At 41.1% G+C, this 18,296-nt stretch overlaps 1 protein-coding gene across 4 annotated transcripts in view; it reads left to right on the top strand.

The window, feature by feature from the left end:
* Positions 1 to 5,825, top strand: part of aurkb (aurora kinase B) — a 145,144-nt gene extending 139,319 nt beyond the window's left edge. For 2 of the 4 annotated variants that reach the window (XM_077197597.1, XM_077197598.1), the window contains exons 6-9: positions 876 to 1,014; positions 1,919 to 2,067; positions 4,002 to 4,176; positions 5,392 to 5,825. In XM_077197597.1, the coding sequence (XP_077053712.1) occupies positions 876 to 1,014; positions 1,919 to 2,067; positions 4,002 to 4,176; positions 5,392 to 5,574 (646 nt within the window). In that variant the 3' untranslated portion in view covers positions 5,575 to 5,825. The remainder of the gene's footprint in view (positions 1 to 875; positions 1,015 to 1,918; positions 2,068 to 4,001; positions 4,177 to 5,391) is intronic. The other 2 variants (XM_077197600.1, XM_077197599.1) reach the window with 1 other exon arrangement.
* The last annotated feature ends 12,471 nt before the right edge of the window (positions 5,826 to 18,296 follow it).

Below are 18,296 nucleotides of genomic sequence, written 5' to 3'. Positions count from 1 at the left end.
TTTTTCGTGTTTGCATTTATGAGGAAAAAACAATTGCGACAGTTCAGCACTACGGACGTGAGCGCTCTGAAAGCGGCACTAATGCTTTGAAACTTTCACATAGACATCAAACAGAAAGCACAAAACCTTTCGTTTCAAAGTGAATTTCGTTTTGTATTAATTGTATCTTAATTTTAATCAATGTTTCATCAGCCATTTGCCTGGATTTAATTTATAAGAAGTAAATTTAGCAGACGATAGATAATCTCGACACGGAGGCGCCTGCGGGTGAACTGGAGCTCGTCTCATGAACCGAAACTCAGCGTATAGACCTGAGAATTGAAATATATCTATATTGAAATGTCTACTTTTAAACAGAACAATTCAAAACGAAAGACAGACAGACTCATGTAATCGTATGAAATGTGCATTTCTCTCTGGCGCGCGCTCACTGAAGATCGCGAGTCAGCATCGTCAACTTCATCTTTGGCTGACACTGACTGAAAACACTTGTTTATTAATAAACAATTAAAATGTCTCCTTGCTATATTTGTTGTATTCATAATCATTATTTTTGCCAGTTCTTGTGACAGCTTTTAGGTGCTTTATTGGCAGCGCCATCCTTACATGAATCACCGTACCCGCATTTTTTAAAATATTCATTTATCGGCCATTATAAATACCGATAGTTAGGAAAATGCCTAAAATCGGCCGATAATATCGGCCCGCCGATATATCGGTCGGGCTCTAGTTTTTATTTGTTGACAAAGATTTTCGTCATAGTTTTTGTCATTCAAAACTGTTTTTTTAGTTATAATCTCGTATTCGTCTGTGAAAAAAAAAAATGTCGAAATTAACACTGGTTGTTAGGTGATCCTGATTGTGTGTGTGTACAGGCATCCAAACATCCTGCAGTTCTACAACTACTTCTTCGACGACTCGCGTGTGTATCTGATCCTGGAGTACGCGCCGCGCGGAGAGATGTACAAGGAGCTTCAGCGCTGCGGACGCTTCGATGACCAGCGCACCGCCACCGTGAGTGATCCAGCGTAGGGTGCGGGGAAACTTTTAAAAATCGATTTTCTAAATGCTTAATAATGTGGTGTCGTTTCAAAGAACGCACCCACAGTTTGGAGACACACAGGCGTGCAACGGAGGAAGCGTTATGAATGAAGCTTATACTTGACAACAGCATTCATATCAATATCTAAACAAATAGAAAACAGCTATCAATAATGTTAAGTTTAGTTAGTCGAGCACATCAAGCTCTTCCTGTGATCTATCCGTGTTCAGGTATGCTAGGCCTACTTTAGTTTTAATGGACATGCAAGCAGTTTTCTGTGATGACGAACAAATACCCGCCTATAAAAGAGAATAAACATGTCCTGTATCTGATGCAAAAGTAATTAATATTCAGAATGTGATGGCCTGTATTATACAGCTCTCGCTGCAAACGATCGGCCGCTGATCAGGGCTGTGTTTCTCAGAGCATCGGAAGCTTACATTGATCGTAGAACAATTACCACCAATCAACTGCTTTTGGGAAACGCAACCCAGATCCAGATGATAGTCTCTTACTTTCATAGATCTGTCTGTCGACTCATTTTAATGATGACTTGCGTGAGCTCAGAGCTTGAGAGGCGGATGTGAACGTCGACTGACAGCGGGCTAGATTATATTAATGCAGTTATGAGGTGTTTATAATTGAATCTAAATAACTCCTGCTAGATTGGGCTAACAGTTGCTGTTCGAATCAAATTTCAATTCGATATATGCATAGATCTGACTTAAGATTTGATCATAGATTTTAAATTTATGTCTATATCGAATTGAAATTTAATTCAAAATTGAATCGTGGGATTCCAAAATATTCCCGCCCCTAATGAAACGTGCCGTTTTGATGTTCTGTGTTGCTGACGTTGATCTCCTGTGTGTCCAGTACATGGAGGAGCTGGCGGACGCTCTGAACTACTGCCACGAGAAGAAGGTGATCCACCGAGACATCAAGCCGGAGAACCTCCTGCTGGGCTTCAGAGGAGAGCTCAAGATCGCAGACTTCGGCTGGTCCGTCCATGCGCCGTCGCTACGGTAACACACCCCATAATAATCATAATACGTTTATTTTATATAGCGCCTTTCTACAAACTCAAGGTCGCTTTACAACATGATACAAATAGACATGACAGTAGAATGTGCTTAGAATGTGTATAAAGTTGGAAGTTAAAGCCATGATGACGGATGATGTGACCTAATAGACCTTTCTCACAATAACCGGAAATACGTAATCGTTGTGGAAGAGGAGTTCCTGTCAAGCGTCAACACATCAGAAAAACAGAAAATGGATCAGAGAATCTACACTTCTTCCCTAACGGATTTGCCAAATATTACATTTGCCGACGTTACACGACTCGTGGAGGAAAACTCAAATGTATCGTCCTGTGGAATCATTCATCATTCACAGACAGCATACGAACATGTTCAACTAATAAAGATCTTCATCGCTGGCAAACAATATGATGCATTTGCAGATTTGCTTTCACTAGACTGTACTATAGGTAGGGCTGGGGCGGTATGGATTTTTTCTAACCGCGGTTGAAAAGCAAGATTTTCCCGCGGTATGGCGGTAAACCGCTTTAAATAGCCAGTGGAAGCGCATGGCGGACAGATGATGAGTTTTGTGATGCGGTTGCGGATGAAATAATAGCCCATCCGCGCATCTCTAATACGAATGGAATGTTATTATGTGTCATGGAACATCGCGCTCCTCACCTCGCGAAAGATCGGATTTGCTCCATCGTTTGATAAGTTTGGTTTAGAAAACCTTGAATCCATGTAAGCCACAATATCATTAGACATAATCCATGTCATTAGACACAACGTGCACACATGTGCAGGCCAAGGTTTTTTTTTTGTTTTTTTTTCTCGGTGATGACGGTGACGAGCTCAGACCCGCGGTTGGAGTCACATGACCGCGGTAATGCGGTAACCGTCCCAGCCCTAACTGTAGGTCCACGGCCACTTCATCCAACGCTCTTGATGTTCTTAAATCTTCCTGTTACTCCGAGTCGAGTGCGAATTGAAAGCGCTTCAGTGATTCAGTGCGTGCAGGAACTGAACCAATCATTCAAACTGATTCGCGAACCGATTTAGACAGATCTGCCAACGTGTGTGATGAAGTCTTTGAACAGAGTCGACTCAAAAGAGTGATTCATTTGTGAATTGAGCATCGCTCATGCCCATAAAAAAGAAACAGCGCGCTTGTAATAAACTACGCATTTAACATGTATCGCATTAAAAATAAAGTAACGAGAGGAACGTCGCCGGACGTAACGAAGTAAAAGTACTTTTATTTTCATTAGAAGTGCACACGAGTTAGAGTAAAAGTACCCACATTTAAACCTACTCTTAAAGTACGATTTCTCCAAAGAAATACTCAAGTAAATGTACTTCGTTACTTCTCACCTCTGCAAGTCATTAGCGTGTCCACTTAGACATAATGTATCTATATTATAGAGGATATACTCTCTTACTAAAGCATTATAGTCTGCTTTTAATGAAGCATTATGGTATCGATTTGTTCTGTTTATGGTTGTCCAAGTGAACGTCTTGTGTGTAGCGACAATGTTAAGTGCTCTCCTTTTTAATCGTAAAGTTTGATCCTTCATTCTGCCGGATAGCCTGAATCCATTTCCATCTAACTTCACTATCAACAGGGAAGGAATGAAACGGCAGATATGGCTGCTTTTGTGAATAACTACAACAGTCCGGTACGCTACAATGACTCTTGCTCGATGCTTGCGCCATTTGTTCACCTGTTGCCCTGACCGGAGGAAGAAGATTTCCACGACGATTGCCTATTTCCGCTCACAAATACGGAAGTTGTGAGAAAGGTCTATGGAAGCTTGTAGACGATGAAGAGACGCCATGCTTCATACTCCTGAACACGGTCGTGTGTGTGTGTGTGTGTGTGTGTGTGTGTGTGTGTGTGTGTGTGTGTGTGTGTGTGTGTGTGTGTGTTTCAGACGCCGCACCATGTGTGGCACGCTGGACTACCTCCCGCCGGAGATGATCGAGGGACACACACACGATGAGAAGGTGGACCTGTGGTGTATCGGTGTGTTGTGTTACGAGTGTCTGGTGGGAAACCCTCCGTTCGAGACGGCCAGCCACACCGAGACCTACAAGCGCATCACCAAGGTGTGTGTCCACACACACTCCTGACACTGACTCGCATTATAGGGATGCACAGATATGAAAATTGAGGCCGATACCGATCATATATATATAATTTTTCTTTTTTCTGCCAAAAGTCACATCAGCTTTAGAGAACTCATGCACATCCTGAGTTATGTGTTAAGATATTAGTCTTATTTTAAACTATTAATATTTGTTTTAAACCAATAAATTCAGTAAATATGTCACTAAGAGTAATTGGAGGTTATGATGATTTTAACAACATTCCTTTCAGGAGTTCAAATTCAAGGGTTTTTGAAAATGATGTTTGAAAATTGAAAATACCTGTTAAATTATGAAATGGCAGGGTTTTCTTTATAATAAATTCTTAATTTCTTTAAGTGCATGTACAAATTCTTAAGTTTTCAAGTGCTTTCGGAATCAAATCAAAATGGTTATTCTCAAGAAATTTACATAATTATAAAATTTAAAATGATGTCCCCATTTGACTCATTTATGTTATTATGGAATTTGAATTTCTGCAAAAAGTCACATCAACTTTAGAGAACTTTGAGCACATCTCTATAATATATACATCTAGTAATATATGCATAATATTTTAATTGACCCAATACGTTTATTAAACATCTCACCTTTGGGTATTAAAGTCAAATTTTAGGTTATAGACAGATTTTTAAAGATGTTCTTTTCAGGAATTCAAATTCTTCATTTTTATCTAGTTCTATTTAAGTTAGGAATACAAAATATTCTTAACTAAATTTGGAAAGTAAGAAAATAGAAGTTTATATTAAATTCTAAGAAATTGTTAACGAGTGCAAATTTTTTTCTTTTTCAAATATTGTAGCAACATCAATTTAAGTTAATGTTTTCATCGTTATAAATTCTGAGGTCTCCATCTGTATTTGTTGTAGTTACTGAAATTAAATTTCTGCAAAAAGTCATATCACACAGTCATGGTTGATTGTTCATTGGTGTCACTTTAAAGAACTCGTGCAGGTCCCTAGTATTGGGAATATGTCATAATATGCTTGGTATTTTAAACGACCCATTAAAAAAAATAATTTATTATGATTGTAGGTTATGATGATTTCAGGGGGGAAAAATATTCAGGAATTCTTATTATTTTTTAAAAGTTTTTGAGAATGCAGAGTATTAACTTAATACTTGAGTGCTATTTTATTTTCTTTCTTTTGTTCTCTGTGTGTGTGTGTGTCTCAGGTGGATCTGCAGTTTCCTAAAGTGGTCTCTGACGGCGCTCGCGATCTGATCTCGAAGCTGCTCCGCCACAGTCCCTCCATGCGTCTGCCGCTCAGGAGTGTGATCGAGCACCCGTGGGTGAAGGCGAACTCACGCAGAGTCCTGCCGCCCGTCTGCAACACACAGACCCTGACACACCACTGATGACCTCAGTGCAAGGACCTGTTTGAAACACTCAGATCCGCTGTTTCACTTCATTGGTGGTTTGTGCTGTACTGTCAAACTTAATGTCCAAAACTTGTGTGTGTTTACAAACTCTACAGTTTTTTCTCTGCTCTTTTACACACTCTTGTATAGCTGTAGTTCTCTGTTCATATACATGTGGTTTTATTGTCTTCTATGAATGTGTTTCTTTTGCTGAATCTGTCAAATTATATTAAAATAAGAGCTTTCAAGGAGTTTGGTGTTGTGATGTGTTTGTTAAACTCCTGAACTGATGCCGTTTTGGATGTTGGTGAAAATATTGATTACTGTAGCTGTGTCCATCCACCTATATTTATTCACATTTTGGGATCTCGCATAAAACCGCTGGATGGAAATGCCAAATGCACATAAATTCTATAAAAACGTATAAGTATAAATTTAGCCGAGCATAAACTACATTGAAAGGGGTCATTTACTTGTGATTGGGACGCGTAACTGGACTAACTAGTGGCCCAATCTCGTCGTATTCGTTTTGCTTTTGGTGTAAAAAAGTTTTTTACTGGTATACAGTGTGCAAGAAGAACACCATCCTTGTTTTTTTGTCTTAAGCCCCATGATGGACTATTTCTGCATCACTTAAGTCCTCTTTTATACAATTACATGTTATAGGTGGGCTATGTTATATTTAAAGGCTTTCGGGATGATTTCGGACACAGCCCTCATCACACGCTGATTCTTTGACGGAGAGATTCAATCAAACATCTCTATTATGGACTTTTGAAAATGACCTTTTATGTAGTGTGTAAAATAGCTCTAAGTGAATGAAAACATCCTGCAAAGTTTTAAATCTGAAAGTGCACCGTATATAAAGTTATTGTCTTTCAAAAGTAAATGTCGACTCTGAGTCAATGAAATTAATCGTTTTGCAATGAGTCATAAGCCGTTCGTTGTCAGTGAGGTCAAGACGACGCATTAGCATATTGTCCGTCCACTTGCGTGCGCAGACACCAGGGACACGAGGAGCCCGGACTGGCTCAAGCTGGGGCGGACTGCTGGTGTCTGTTCTCTCACTGTGCGCCTACGGACACAGATTTCATCCAGGAGAAATTGGCATCGAAATCCTCTATTTCCATATCATATTGAGTCGCTACATTTCGCCTTTGTCGTAACTTCGCATCTGGCTCCACAGCGCCTGTTAGCTTCCAAACAAGATGGCGGATATTGATTTTAGTTTCTGCAAGTGAAGTCCCACCCCCTGATCTGCAATAGGTCTTTAGTGTGAGTGGGTCCCACCCCCTGATCTGTAATAGGTCTTTAGTGTGAGTGGGTCCCATCCCCTGATCTGTAATAGGTCAGTCAGTAGTGTGAGTGGGTCCCACCCCCTGATCTGTAATAGGTCAGTCAGTAGTGTGAGTGGGTCCCACCCCCTGATCAGCAATAGGTCTGTAGTGTGAGTGGGTCCCACCCCCTGATCTGTAATAGGTCAGTCAATAGTGTGAGTGGGTCCCACCCCCTGATCTGCAATAGGTCTGTAGTGTGAGTGGGTCCCACCCCCTGATCTGTAATAGGTCAGTCAATAGTGTGAGTGGGTCCCACCCCCTGATCTGCAATAGGACTGTAGTGTGAGTGGGTCCCATCCCCTGATCTGTAATAGGTCTGTAGTGTGAGTGGGTCCCACCCCCTGATCTGTAATAGGTCAGTCAGTAGTGTGAGTGGGTCCCACCCCCTGATCTGTAATAGGTCAGTCAGTAGTGTGAGTGGGTCCCACCCCCTGATCTGTAATAGGTCAGTCTGTAGTGTGAGTGGGTCCCACCCCCTGATCTGTAATAGGTCTGTAGTGTGAGTGGGTCCCACCCCCTGATCTGTAATAGGTCAGTCAGTAGTGTGAGTGGGTCCCACCCCCTGATCTGTAATAGGTCTGTAGTGTGAGTGGGTCCCACCCCCTGATCTGTAATAAGTCAGTCAGTAGTGTGAGTGGGTCCCACCCCCTGATCTGTAATAGGTCTGTAGTGTGAGTGGGTCCCACCCCCTGATCTGTAATAGGTCTGTAGTGTGAGTGGGTCCCACCCCCTGATCTGTAATAAGTCAGTCAGTAGTGTGAGTGGGTCCCAACCCCTGATCTGTAATAGGTCAGTCAGTAGTGTGAGTGGGTCCCACCCCCTGATCTGTAATAGGTCTGTAGTGTGAGTGGGTCCCACCCCCTGATCTGTAATAGGTGAGTCAGTAGTGTGAGTGGGTCCCACCCCCTGATCTGCAATAGGACTGTAGTGTGAGTGGGTCCCACCCCCTGATCTGTAATAGGTCAGTCAGTAGTGTGAGTGGGTCCCACCCCCTGATCTGTAATAAGTCAGTCAGTAGTGTGAGTGGGTCCCACCCCCTGATCTGCAATAGGACTGTAGTGTGAGTGGGTCCCACCCCCTGATCTGTAATAGGTCAGTCAGTAGTGTGAGTGGGTCCCACCCCCTGATCTGTAATAGGTCAGTCAGTAGTGTGAGTGGGTCCCACCCCCTGATCTGCAATAGGACTGTAGTGTGAGTGGGTCCCACCCCCTGATCTGTAATAGGTCAGTCAGTAGTGTGAGTGGGTCCCACCCCCTGATCTGTAATAAGTCAGTCAGTAGTGTGAGTGGGTCCCACCCCCTGATCTGTAATAAATGATAAATGAGGAACGAGTTTTTGTAATCTCAACCCCTCTACAAAGATATGGGACTTCCTGCTTAGAATGATGCAAATTGACTTAAATGAACTGGTTGAAATCCTTCCTTAATTACAACAACTTTTGGTTTCATATCCCCAGAGAATTATTTTTTTTAAATGGGAGCGATCTAATTTTTACTTAGTTGTGATTTATCTCCCCAGCGTCTTCCTATCCAACTATCCCAGTTTCATCAGCAAGTCCTGTTGTACTGGAAGCTCTTATACAACCGTGATTTTACACCACACAAAACCCCAATATGGAATAATCTATATATATGTATATATATATATATATATATATATATATATCACAATAAGAAATCAATCACTGTATAAAAATAACTGGATGGAGAAAGGTATCTGGTCTGTGTTTCATTTAGTCGAAGGCAGAGGATGTTTTATATCACACGAGAGTTTCTGTCTCAAATGCTATAACCTGTAGTCAGAACACATTTAACTCTATGATTAAAGCTATCTCTAATTCTTTCATATGTTTGATTCAAGCATATCTTTCAACATCTTTCACCTTTAGTCTCCCATTACTTTTAGTTGAAGGTGTCGATTTTCAAGAAATTAAACTTCCAAACTAAATTGTTTGATAACATCTTATTCCCTATAGCATCATATAGAAACTTGATTTCACACTTCTTCTTTAAAAAAAAACAATTCACGAGAAACTTAAAATTCCCATGAACTCCCAAAGCTAAAGGACAAATTTCGGAAAGTGAAATCTAAGTTCTTTGTATTTCACAACAAGTCTCTTTCTTATACAAATGCCCTTAAAATTATGAAAAGTAAAAATGTAAAAAAACTTTTTGCTATTACTTTGCTATTATTTGCCATGCCAGTGAAGCCTTGTTTCTCCTGGCTCTGCAGCGCGAGCCTTCCCGAATGGACGATGCAATTATACTTGATGTGTGGAAACTTACAAAAATTGCCGTGCACACCGCCATGCGAAATTACTGCGTTGACGCCATTTTTCCCGCACGCACCCTCTGTATAAACCAAGCTTTACAGCAGCTTAGTTTATAGTGCTTTGTTAGTAATCAGCAATATTTTAAAATGTTTACGATGTTTAATAGGGAGCCAATGCAGTGTTGACAGAACCGGGCTAATATGGTGATACTTCCTGGTTCTGGTAAGAACTCGAGCTGCTGTGTTTTGGACCAGCTGTAGTTTGTTTATTAAGCGGGCAGGGCAACCACCCAGTAGAGCATTACAATAATCTAGCCTTGAGGTCATGAACACATGAACTAATTGTTCTGCATTTTTTCATTGAGAGCATATGACGTAATTTAGATATATTTTTAAGATGGAAAAAAACGGTTTTACAGATACTAGACACGTGACTTTCAAATGAAAGATTGCTATCAAAGAGCACACACACACACACACACACGCACACAAACACACGCACCCAGGTTCCTAATCGACGACGAAGACTTAGCAGAGCAGCTATCAAGTTTTAGACAGTATTCTATGTTATTATGTGAGGAAGTTTTTTTTTCCAATAATTAGAATCTCTGTTTTTTCAGAATTAAGTTGTAGGAAATTGCTAGTCATCCATTTTTTTTATATCAGCTATGCATTTCGTTAATTTTGTGAATGGGTAAGTTTCATCAGGGAGTGAAGAAATATAAAGCTGAGTATCATCAGCATAACAGTGAAAACTAATGCCATGTTTCCTAATGATATCTCCTAATGGTGGCATGTACAGAGTGAACAGCAGCGGTCCTAGTACTGAGCCTTGTGGTACGCCATACTGAACTTGTGATCGATAGGACATCTCTTCATTTACTGCTACAAACTGATAGTCAGATAAGTATGACTTAAACCATGCTAATGCATTCCCACTAATGCCAACATAATGTTCGAGTCTATTTAAAAGAATGTTGTGGTCAATGGTATCAAATGCAGCACTTCAATTTAGAAGACACTAAAAATTCTTCCTCTTCTATAGTAATGAATGAATCGAATTTTTCCTTAGGGAGACTACACTGCACTGCCTGATGCGATACTGTAGAAGACGGTTGCATAGTTATAATTTTCTCCCTGATATTATCAATCTTAAAAGTGAAGAAGTAAAGTAATTAGTCATAAAGTCATTACTGCTGTGCTGCTTGGAAACTTCTGGGCTTGAAGATTTTTCGTTAGTTTACCCACTGTTTCAAATAAATACCTAGGGTTTTGTTTATTTTCTTCTAATAGGGTTGCAAAATAATCAGATCTAGCAGCTTTTAAGGCTTCTCTGTATGCAATCGAGCTTTCTTTGCAGCCTTGGCTAAATGAAGTTTACACAAGACTAGATAATGATCTGAGATGTCATCGCTCTGCTGCAGAATTTCAATGGCATCAACATTGATTCCATGTGATAATATTAGATCTAGAGTATGATTACGAAAATGAGTAGGTCCTGACCCGTGTTGTCTAACTCCAACTCCAATAATAAAGAATATCTTTAAAGGCCAATCCCAATGCATCTTTTTCGTTATCTACATGTATATTAAAATCACCAACAATTAGGACTTTATCTGCAGCGAGAACTAACTCTGATAGAAAGTCAGCAAATTCTTTGATAAAGTCTGTATGATGCCCTGGTGGCCTCTACACAGTAGCCAGCGCAAATCTCAAACGTGATTTATCATTTACACTATATATTGTTACATTACCGTAAGCACCAACACTTCAAAAGAATTATATTTGAAACTAGATTTCTTAGTAATTCTGAAAATACTACTATAAATTACAGCAACACCCTCCCCTTTGCCTTTCAGACGAGGTTCATGTTTATAACAGTAATCTTGGGGGGTGGACTCATTTAAAGTAATGTGATTGGTTTGGTTTTAGACAGTTTTCTGTCAAACACAACACGTCTAGGTTATAGTCTGTAATCATATCATTAACAATAAGGGCTTTTGAAGTAAGGGATCGAATATTCAGCAACAAAAGCTTTATTATTTGCTCATTTGTTGTTGAACATCAATTACATTTTTACCCTTAGATGGGTTTGGAAGATTTTTGTATGTCCTAATTAGGGGAACAGACACTGTCTCTATATAATGATATCTAGGTGAAAGAGTCTCTATGTGATGGGATTTATCTGACCTTGGTGACGTTAGACAGCTGGCAGATGGTCGGTTTAGCCAGTCTGTCTGCTTCCTGACCTGAGGCCCAGATTGTCATGTTTGAGCTCTAAGACTATATGCCATATTACTAGAGAGAAGAGCAGCACCATCCCAGGAGGATCTCTTTTCAACAGGTCAGGTCTGCACCAAAAACTTTTCCAATTGTCTATGATTTCTATATTATTTTGCAGACACCACTTAGACAGCCAGCCATTGAGTGAGGACAGTCTACTAACTATCTCATCACTCCTGCGTACAGGAAGGGGGCCAGAGCAAATTACAGTGCCTGACATTTTACTTGCGAGTTCACACACCTCTTTAACGTTAATTTTGGTGATCTCCGACTGGCGGAGTCGAACATCATTAGTGCCGACGTGAATAACAATCTTAGAGAATTTACGATTAGCTTTAGCCAGCACTTTTAAATTTGCTTTGATGTCAGGCGCTCTGGCTCCCGGCAAACATGCGACTATGGTGGCTGGTGTCTCTATTTTCACGTTCCATGGAATAGAATCGCTAATAACTAGGGCACATTCAACAGGATTCTCAGTGGATGTTTCACTGAGTGGGGAGACTCTATTTGAAAACACAAAACACAAGCCTGTGGGCCTAAGGGCCAGCCCGAAGGGTAAGACTTTGCACTGATATGCCCGTCCCTCGAATGCAAAGCAAAGAAACGGTCTGTGTTGAGGGAAAATTGAGACATGTACGCGTCCTTCAGGTCGATCGCTGCAAACCAATCTCGGGACGGATGCACTTGAAAATGCGTTTCTGCGTAAGCATCTTGAATGGCGGCCTGAGAAGGGACCGGTTCAAGACACGTAGGTTCAAGATAGGTTGTAACCCACCGCTTTTATTGGCTACAATGAAGTACGGGCTGTAGAAGCCGGTCTTCATATCGGCTGGAGGGACCGGCTCGGTTACATCCTTCGCCAGCAGGACTGCAATCTCTGCTAGGTGAAGGCCGAGGAACGCCGGGCAAACTAAATCGCATAGACGAGTCTGACGGTACAGTCTGAGTGTGCAACACTAACCTGAATCCACCGATCGGTAAGGGGATGAGTGAGATGACACAGGCGCGGCCTCGAGCACATCAGGCTACCACTGGCAAAGCAAGAGGGGGCAGAGGGTGGCAAAGTTATTTGCACACCGCCAACCTTGCTCTCTTGGAACCCAAAGATAGAGAAAAGCTGCTTTTGCTGAGAATTTGAATCCCTAATAACGACGGAGAACAGGCAGAGAACGACGGGCGGGTCTGTGACCACCGCCATAATGGCTGCAGGACCGGATGGCTGCTTGCCTGGGCTGGACTAACTCCATCCCCCACTCCCCACACGTGTTGCAATGTCTTTTTCATGTTGTAGATTGTACTGTTTATGTGCTAATGTTGCTGAGGTGTTTTTTCCTGTTCCCAGACTGTACTCCTTACAGGAGCATAGTCTGGGGTTCGCCTTTTTTTCTCCTCACCTCTCCTTATGTCATGCTGTATTTTTCTCAAGATTGGTTCTGATTATAGCAGCCATGGTAGCATCTTGTTACCGAAGCACATTCCTTGTGTGTGAAAGCACTACTTGGCAATAAAGTGATTCTGATTCTGATTCTGAGAAGCTGCTTTAAACAGGTATGTGTACTAATGTAACTTGATTTTATTATTACTTGAAGGGTTAGTTCACCCAAAAATGAAAATTATGTCATTAATGACCCAGCCTCATGTCGTTCCAAGCCCGTAAGACCCCCGTTCATCTTCGGAACACAGTTTAAGATATTTTAGATTTAGTCCGAGAGCTTTCTGTCCCTCCTTTGGAAATTTATGTACGGTATACTGTCCTTGTCCAGAAAGGAAATAAAGACATCATCCATGTGATATCAGTGGGTTAGTTAGAATGTTTTGAAGCATCGAAAATACATTTAGGTCCAAAAATAACAAAAACTACGACTTTATTCAGCATTGTATACTCTTCCGGTTCTGTTGTCAAGCCGCATTCAGTGATGCTGATGATATAATGACGCAGCTGAAGTGTGTCCGTGTATTCGGGTTCAAATAAATATGGCTGGGCAAAAAAACGCAAGTCTTCCTCTGTGTCGAAATCCTTAGACATGTTTGCGAAGATTGTTTTGTTTACTGCGTGCGTCTCCCTCAGACTGTAAACGAAGCTCGGGCGCACTGATAACACGTCAGCAGCGTCATTATGTAAATGGAGGGACAGAAAGCTCCCGGCCTAAATCTAAAATATCTTAACCTGTGTTCTGAAGATGAACGGAGGTCTTACGGTCTTGGGACGACATGAAGGTGAGTCATTAATGATATAATTTTCATTTTTGGGTGAACTAACCACTTGATTTTATTATTACTTAATATTATGCATATTGTTAATTAATCACACAAGTCTTATTTCAATGGATTTAATAATCATATCATGTTCATTTTCTCACCTATATATTTATTAATTTTGTGTTATTATTAACACAATATATATGTTATTAGTATATATTATTAACATATGAATCCAACAGTTGTCTTTCTCTGTGTAGAAATCTAGACAATTCACATCACACGGACAAAAGCCAACAAATTCCGACAAGCAAATTGGAGCATGAAGCATGACAAATAACTGTCACGTTCACACTGCCCCAACAGACAAACACTGATTGAATATGTTCAGTCGGGTGAAAACAAACCCGGACCAATGCCAACAGGGATAACAAACTGATCCGACAAAAGCCAACAAACGTACAAGTTGGTGTTTGTCTGTGCGGTGTTGAACGCCTTAAGCTCGGAGGTATTTAGAATCAGTTGATGTGCTTAATAGAAAATGTCTATTTGTTATTTATTTTTGTATTATTTTTATGCAGTAAAATCATTAATTGGCGGGGATGCATCTGTTTTGCATATTCAATATCTATGTCAGGCCATATATCCACAAGAACTTTGCATTATTGCTTGCTTTGGTATTGTCACTCATCAAGCCATTCTATAAATCATTTTCTAGATCCTTCCCTGGTCATGAATAGGCTATTTACAGACCTGTTCACATGTTGTGATGACCATCACAGCCCAGACCTCAGTAAAACTGAAGCAGTCTTGCCCACAAAATTTCTTCAGTTTGGCAAATGCATCTGCCCAGCTGAGTGCAGAACCACTGATACCACAACCACTGAGCCCACAATCACTGAGTCCAGAACCACTGAGTCCAGAACCACTGAGTCCACAACCAATGAGTCCAGAACCACTGAGTCCAGGACCACTGAGTCCACAACCACTGAGTCCAGAACCACTGAGTCCACAACCACTGAGTCCAGAACCACTGAGTCCACAACCACTGAGTCCAGGACCACTGAGTCCACAACCACTGAGTCCAGAACCACTGAGTCCACAACCACTGAGTCCACAACCACTTATTCCAGAACCACTGAGTTCACAACCACTGAGGCAGAGCCACTGAGTCCAGGACCACTGAGTCCAGAACCACTGAGTCCAGGACCACTGGGTCCACAACCACTGAGTCCAGAACCACTGAGTCCAGAACCACTGAGTTCACAACCACTGAGTCCAGAACTGCTGAGTCCAGAACCGCTGAGTCCAGAGGACATCTGAGTAAAGACTGCACACAGCATCTTAACTGCTCCATATGCAACAAACAGAATCCAAGTGTGTTACACATTAAAGCGTTGGAATCCTCAAACCAACTTAAAAAAACACCTGTGAGTAGCACACATGTCTCCCTTCAAGATGGTAAGCATGCTGGAGTCAGTAACATACAGATTTACACAGGGTGTTTGTTGTCGATTGTACCAGTACATGTTAAAAGTTCAAAAGGAAGTATGATTCTGCACACATATGCCTTTCTGGATCCTGGTAGCTCGGCAAGCTTCTGCACAGAGGCTCTTATGAGGAAACTCAACATTACTGGAAGAAAGACCAATATTCTTCTTCGAACAATGAGCCAGGATAAGTCTGTGCCCTCTTACATTGTCAGTGGGTTGGAAGTTTCTTCACTGGAATAAAGTAGCTTCATCCACCTGCCTGAAGTATACACCCTAAAAAGCATGCCTGTTGACACCTGTAACATTCCCACAAAGGAAGAACTATCTAAATGGCCATACCTTAGTCAGGTACAGTTTCCTAGGATTCCAGCCAAGGTGGTTTTGTTGATTGGAAGCAATGCTCCCAAAGCCATTGAACCTTGGGAAATCCTTAATAGTCAAGGGGATGGGCCATATGCAGTTAAGACCCTGCTAGGATGGGTTATTAATGGTCCTTTACAAGGCACAAACACAGCAAACAGGAACAGCTGTGATGGTGTTGTTGTTAACAGAATTTCTGTCTCGAACTTGGAAGAAATGTTGATGCAACAATACAACCATGATTTTAATGAGAGGTCAAGTGAAGAGAAGGCTGAAATGTCTATAGACAAAAGATTCATCAATATTACAAAACAGTCAAACAAGTTGAAAAATGGACATTACACACTTGATCTACCTTTTAGGAAGGACGAGACTGTGTTGCCTAACAATTACCAAATGGCAGAACAGCTACTTCAAAGTTTGAAAAAAGTTCAAGAGGAATGAAAAATTCAAAACCGACTATACTGAATTTCTAACAGAAGTCATAAATAAGGGCTATGCTGAAGTGGTGCCGCAACAAGAGCTGAAAAGATCAGATGGTCAATTGTGGTACATCCCACATCATGGTGTATATCATCCCCAAAAACAGACCATAAGAGTGGTCTTTGACTGTGCTGCAACTTTTCAAGGTAAACCCCTCAACTCAGAACTTCTTCAGGGTCCTGATTAGACCAGCACACTTTTTGATGTTTTGACCAGATTTCGCCAAGAATCTGTAGCAGTTATGACAGATTTCAAAGCAATGTTCCATTAGGTCAGAGTGTCAAGATCAGATGTTGACTTCTTGCAATTCCTCTGTTGGCCAAGTGGTGATGTCAGCATGCCTGCTGTGGAACATCGAATGATGGTGCATCTATTTGGGGCAGTCTCATCCCCCAGCTGTGCAAACTTTGCTCTGAGACAAACAGCCAAAGACAACAAAGAATGTTTTCGAACTGAGGTGACAAACACAGTTGAAAACAACTTCTATGTAGATGATTGCTTGAAGTCCCTTCCAACAGAGCACGAAGCAGTAGAATTGGTGAAAGATCTAACATCTCTCTGTCAAGCAGGAGGATTCCACCTCACAAAATGGGTGAGTAACAGTCATACTGTTCTTGCACATATTCCAAAGGAAAACCGAGCTCAGAATGTAAGGGAATTGGATCTCGACAGGGAAAGGCATCCCACTGAAAGAGCTCTTGGATTGTTGTGGTGCGGAGAGAATGATGTTTAAGTTCAATATCACTTTCAAGTGCAAATCCCACACCCGAAGAAACTTACTATCAGTTGTGAGCTCCATCTATGATCCACTTGGATTTTTGAGTCCCTTTACTCTACCTGCCAAATTGCTTATCCAAGACCTCTGTAGGAGTAAATGTGGTTGGGATGAGGAAATACCACAGGCTGCAGTGGATAAGTGGACAAAGTGGATAAAGGATCTTGACGAGATAGAAGATTTCAGAGTGGCACGTTGTGTAAAGCCAACTGGTTTTGGAATGCTGAAGCAAGCAGAGCTGCATCATTTCTCTGATGCTAGTGAACAAGGATACGGCATAGTGAGTTACTTGAGATTGACTGATGATATGCACACTGTACATGTGTCTTTCATGTTGGGGAAAGCCAGAGTGGCCCCACTTAAGCATGTCACAATTCCACGTCTAGAACTTACAGCTGCAGTGCTAGCAGTCAGAGTGGACATTATGGTAAGGAAAGCTTTGGAGCTAGATCTCAAAAGCTCAACATTTTGGACTGATAGTCAGTCAGTGCTGAAATACATTGCAAATGAGAATGCAAGATTCCGCACATTTGTAGCTAATAGGATCTCTGTTATTAGAGAAAACACAGATGTAAAACAGTGGAAATTCATCAGAACAAAGCAGAACCCTGCTGACCTAGCATCAAGAGGGATGAGTGCCGGCACATTGGTGAAGTGCAAAGAGTGGATCAGACTTTCTATGGAAGAAAGAAGAGGAATGGCCTAAAGAGTCCCTGGGACCCGTATCTCTCTCACTTGATGATCTTGCAGTTAAAAGGAACACCACTGTTTATAGTACTGTCATTAAAGAAAAGGAAAATCCTACCAACCAACTGCTTAACTATTTCTCAAGTTGGACAAAGCTGAAGTTGGCAGTAGCATGGTTCTTGAAGTTCAAGAATATCCTTTGCTTGCTCACTGCAAAAAGGAAAGAAATACAGGCAACTTGCGTGAATAAGGACACTCAGAGCCAAAGGTACAAGGTATGTAATGAAATTAAAGCATTCAAGACATCCCTTTGTGGACAATACGTATGCCTGGATGATCTCTTGAAAAGCAGAAAAGGCCAATTCGAAAAATAAATATTTAGCAAAACTGCAATGGAAACAGTTTTTGCGCATTTACAGTCACCTGACTTAGAAAGCGCTGTGTGTTTGGACAGAATACAAGACTATACAAGTATATACAAGAATGCAAGTTATTTATTAAATTCATAAAAGACAATAGAATAACAGGAATAATTACAGGAAACGCTGTCATTTCGCAATTTTTTTTTATCGATATTTAGAAAATAACGAAAAAGTTTTGCGCAAATGTGTAATGGAAACATGCCCATTGTTGTTTTTTGTTCATATAAAATAGGAACTCATCCTGTGAAATGTATATTGCCATGGGTTTATGAAAAATGACATTTTGCTTGTGTTTACTTGTGACATTTTCTTTTTGTAACCTTGGATGAAGGGATTAAGATTAGTTAATAACTGTCATGTATGTCAGTATTTCTCATAATTTTCCTTGCATTTCTGTGAGGTGGGAGTA

Source organism: Siphateles boraxobius, unplaced genomic scaffold, assembly GCF_051911475.1.
Source record: "Siphateles boraxobius isolate OS27281-9 unplaced genomic scaffold, OSU_SipBor_1 40, whole genome shotgun sequence".
Taxonomy (NCBI): Eukaryota; Metazoa; Chordata; class Actinopteri; order Cypriniformes; family Leuciscidae; genus Siphateles; species Siphateles boraxobius.
Note: the sequence above shows the minus strand (reverse complement) of the source record. Positions and strands in the feature narration are given on the sequence as shown.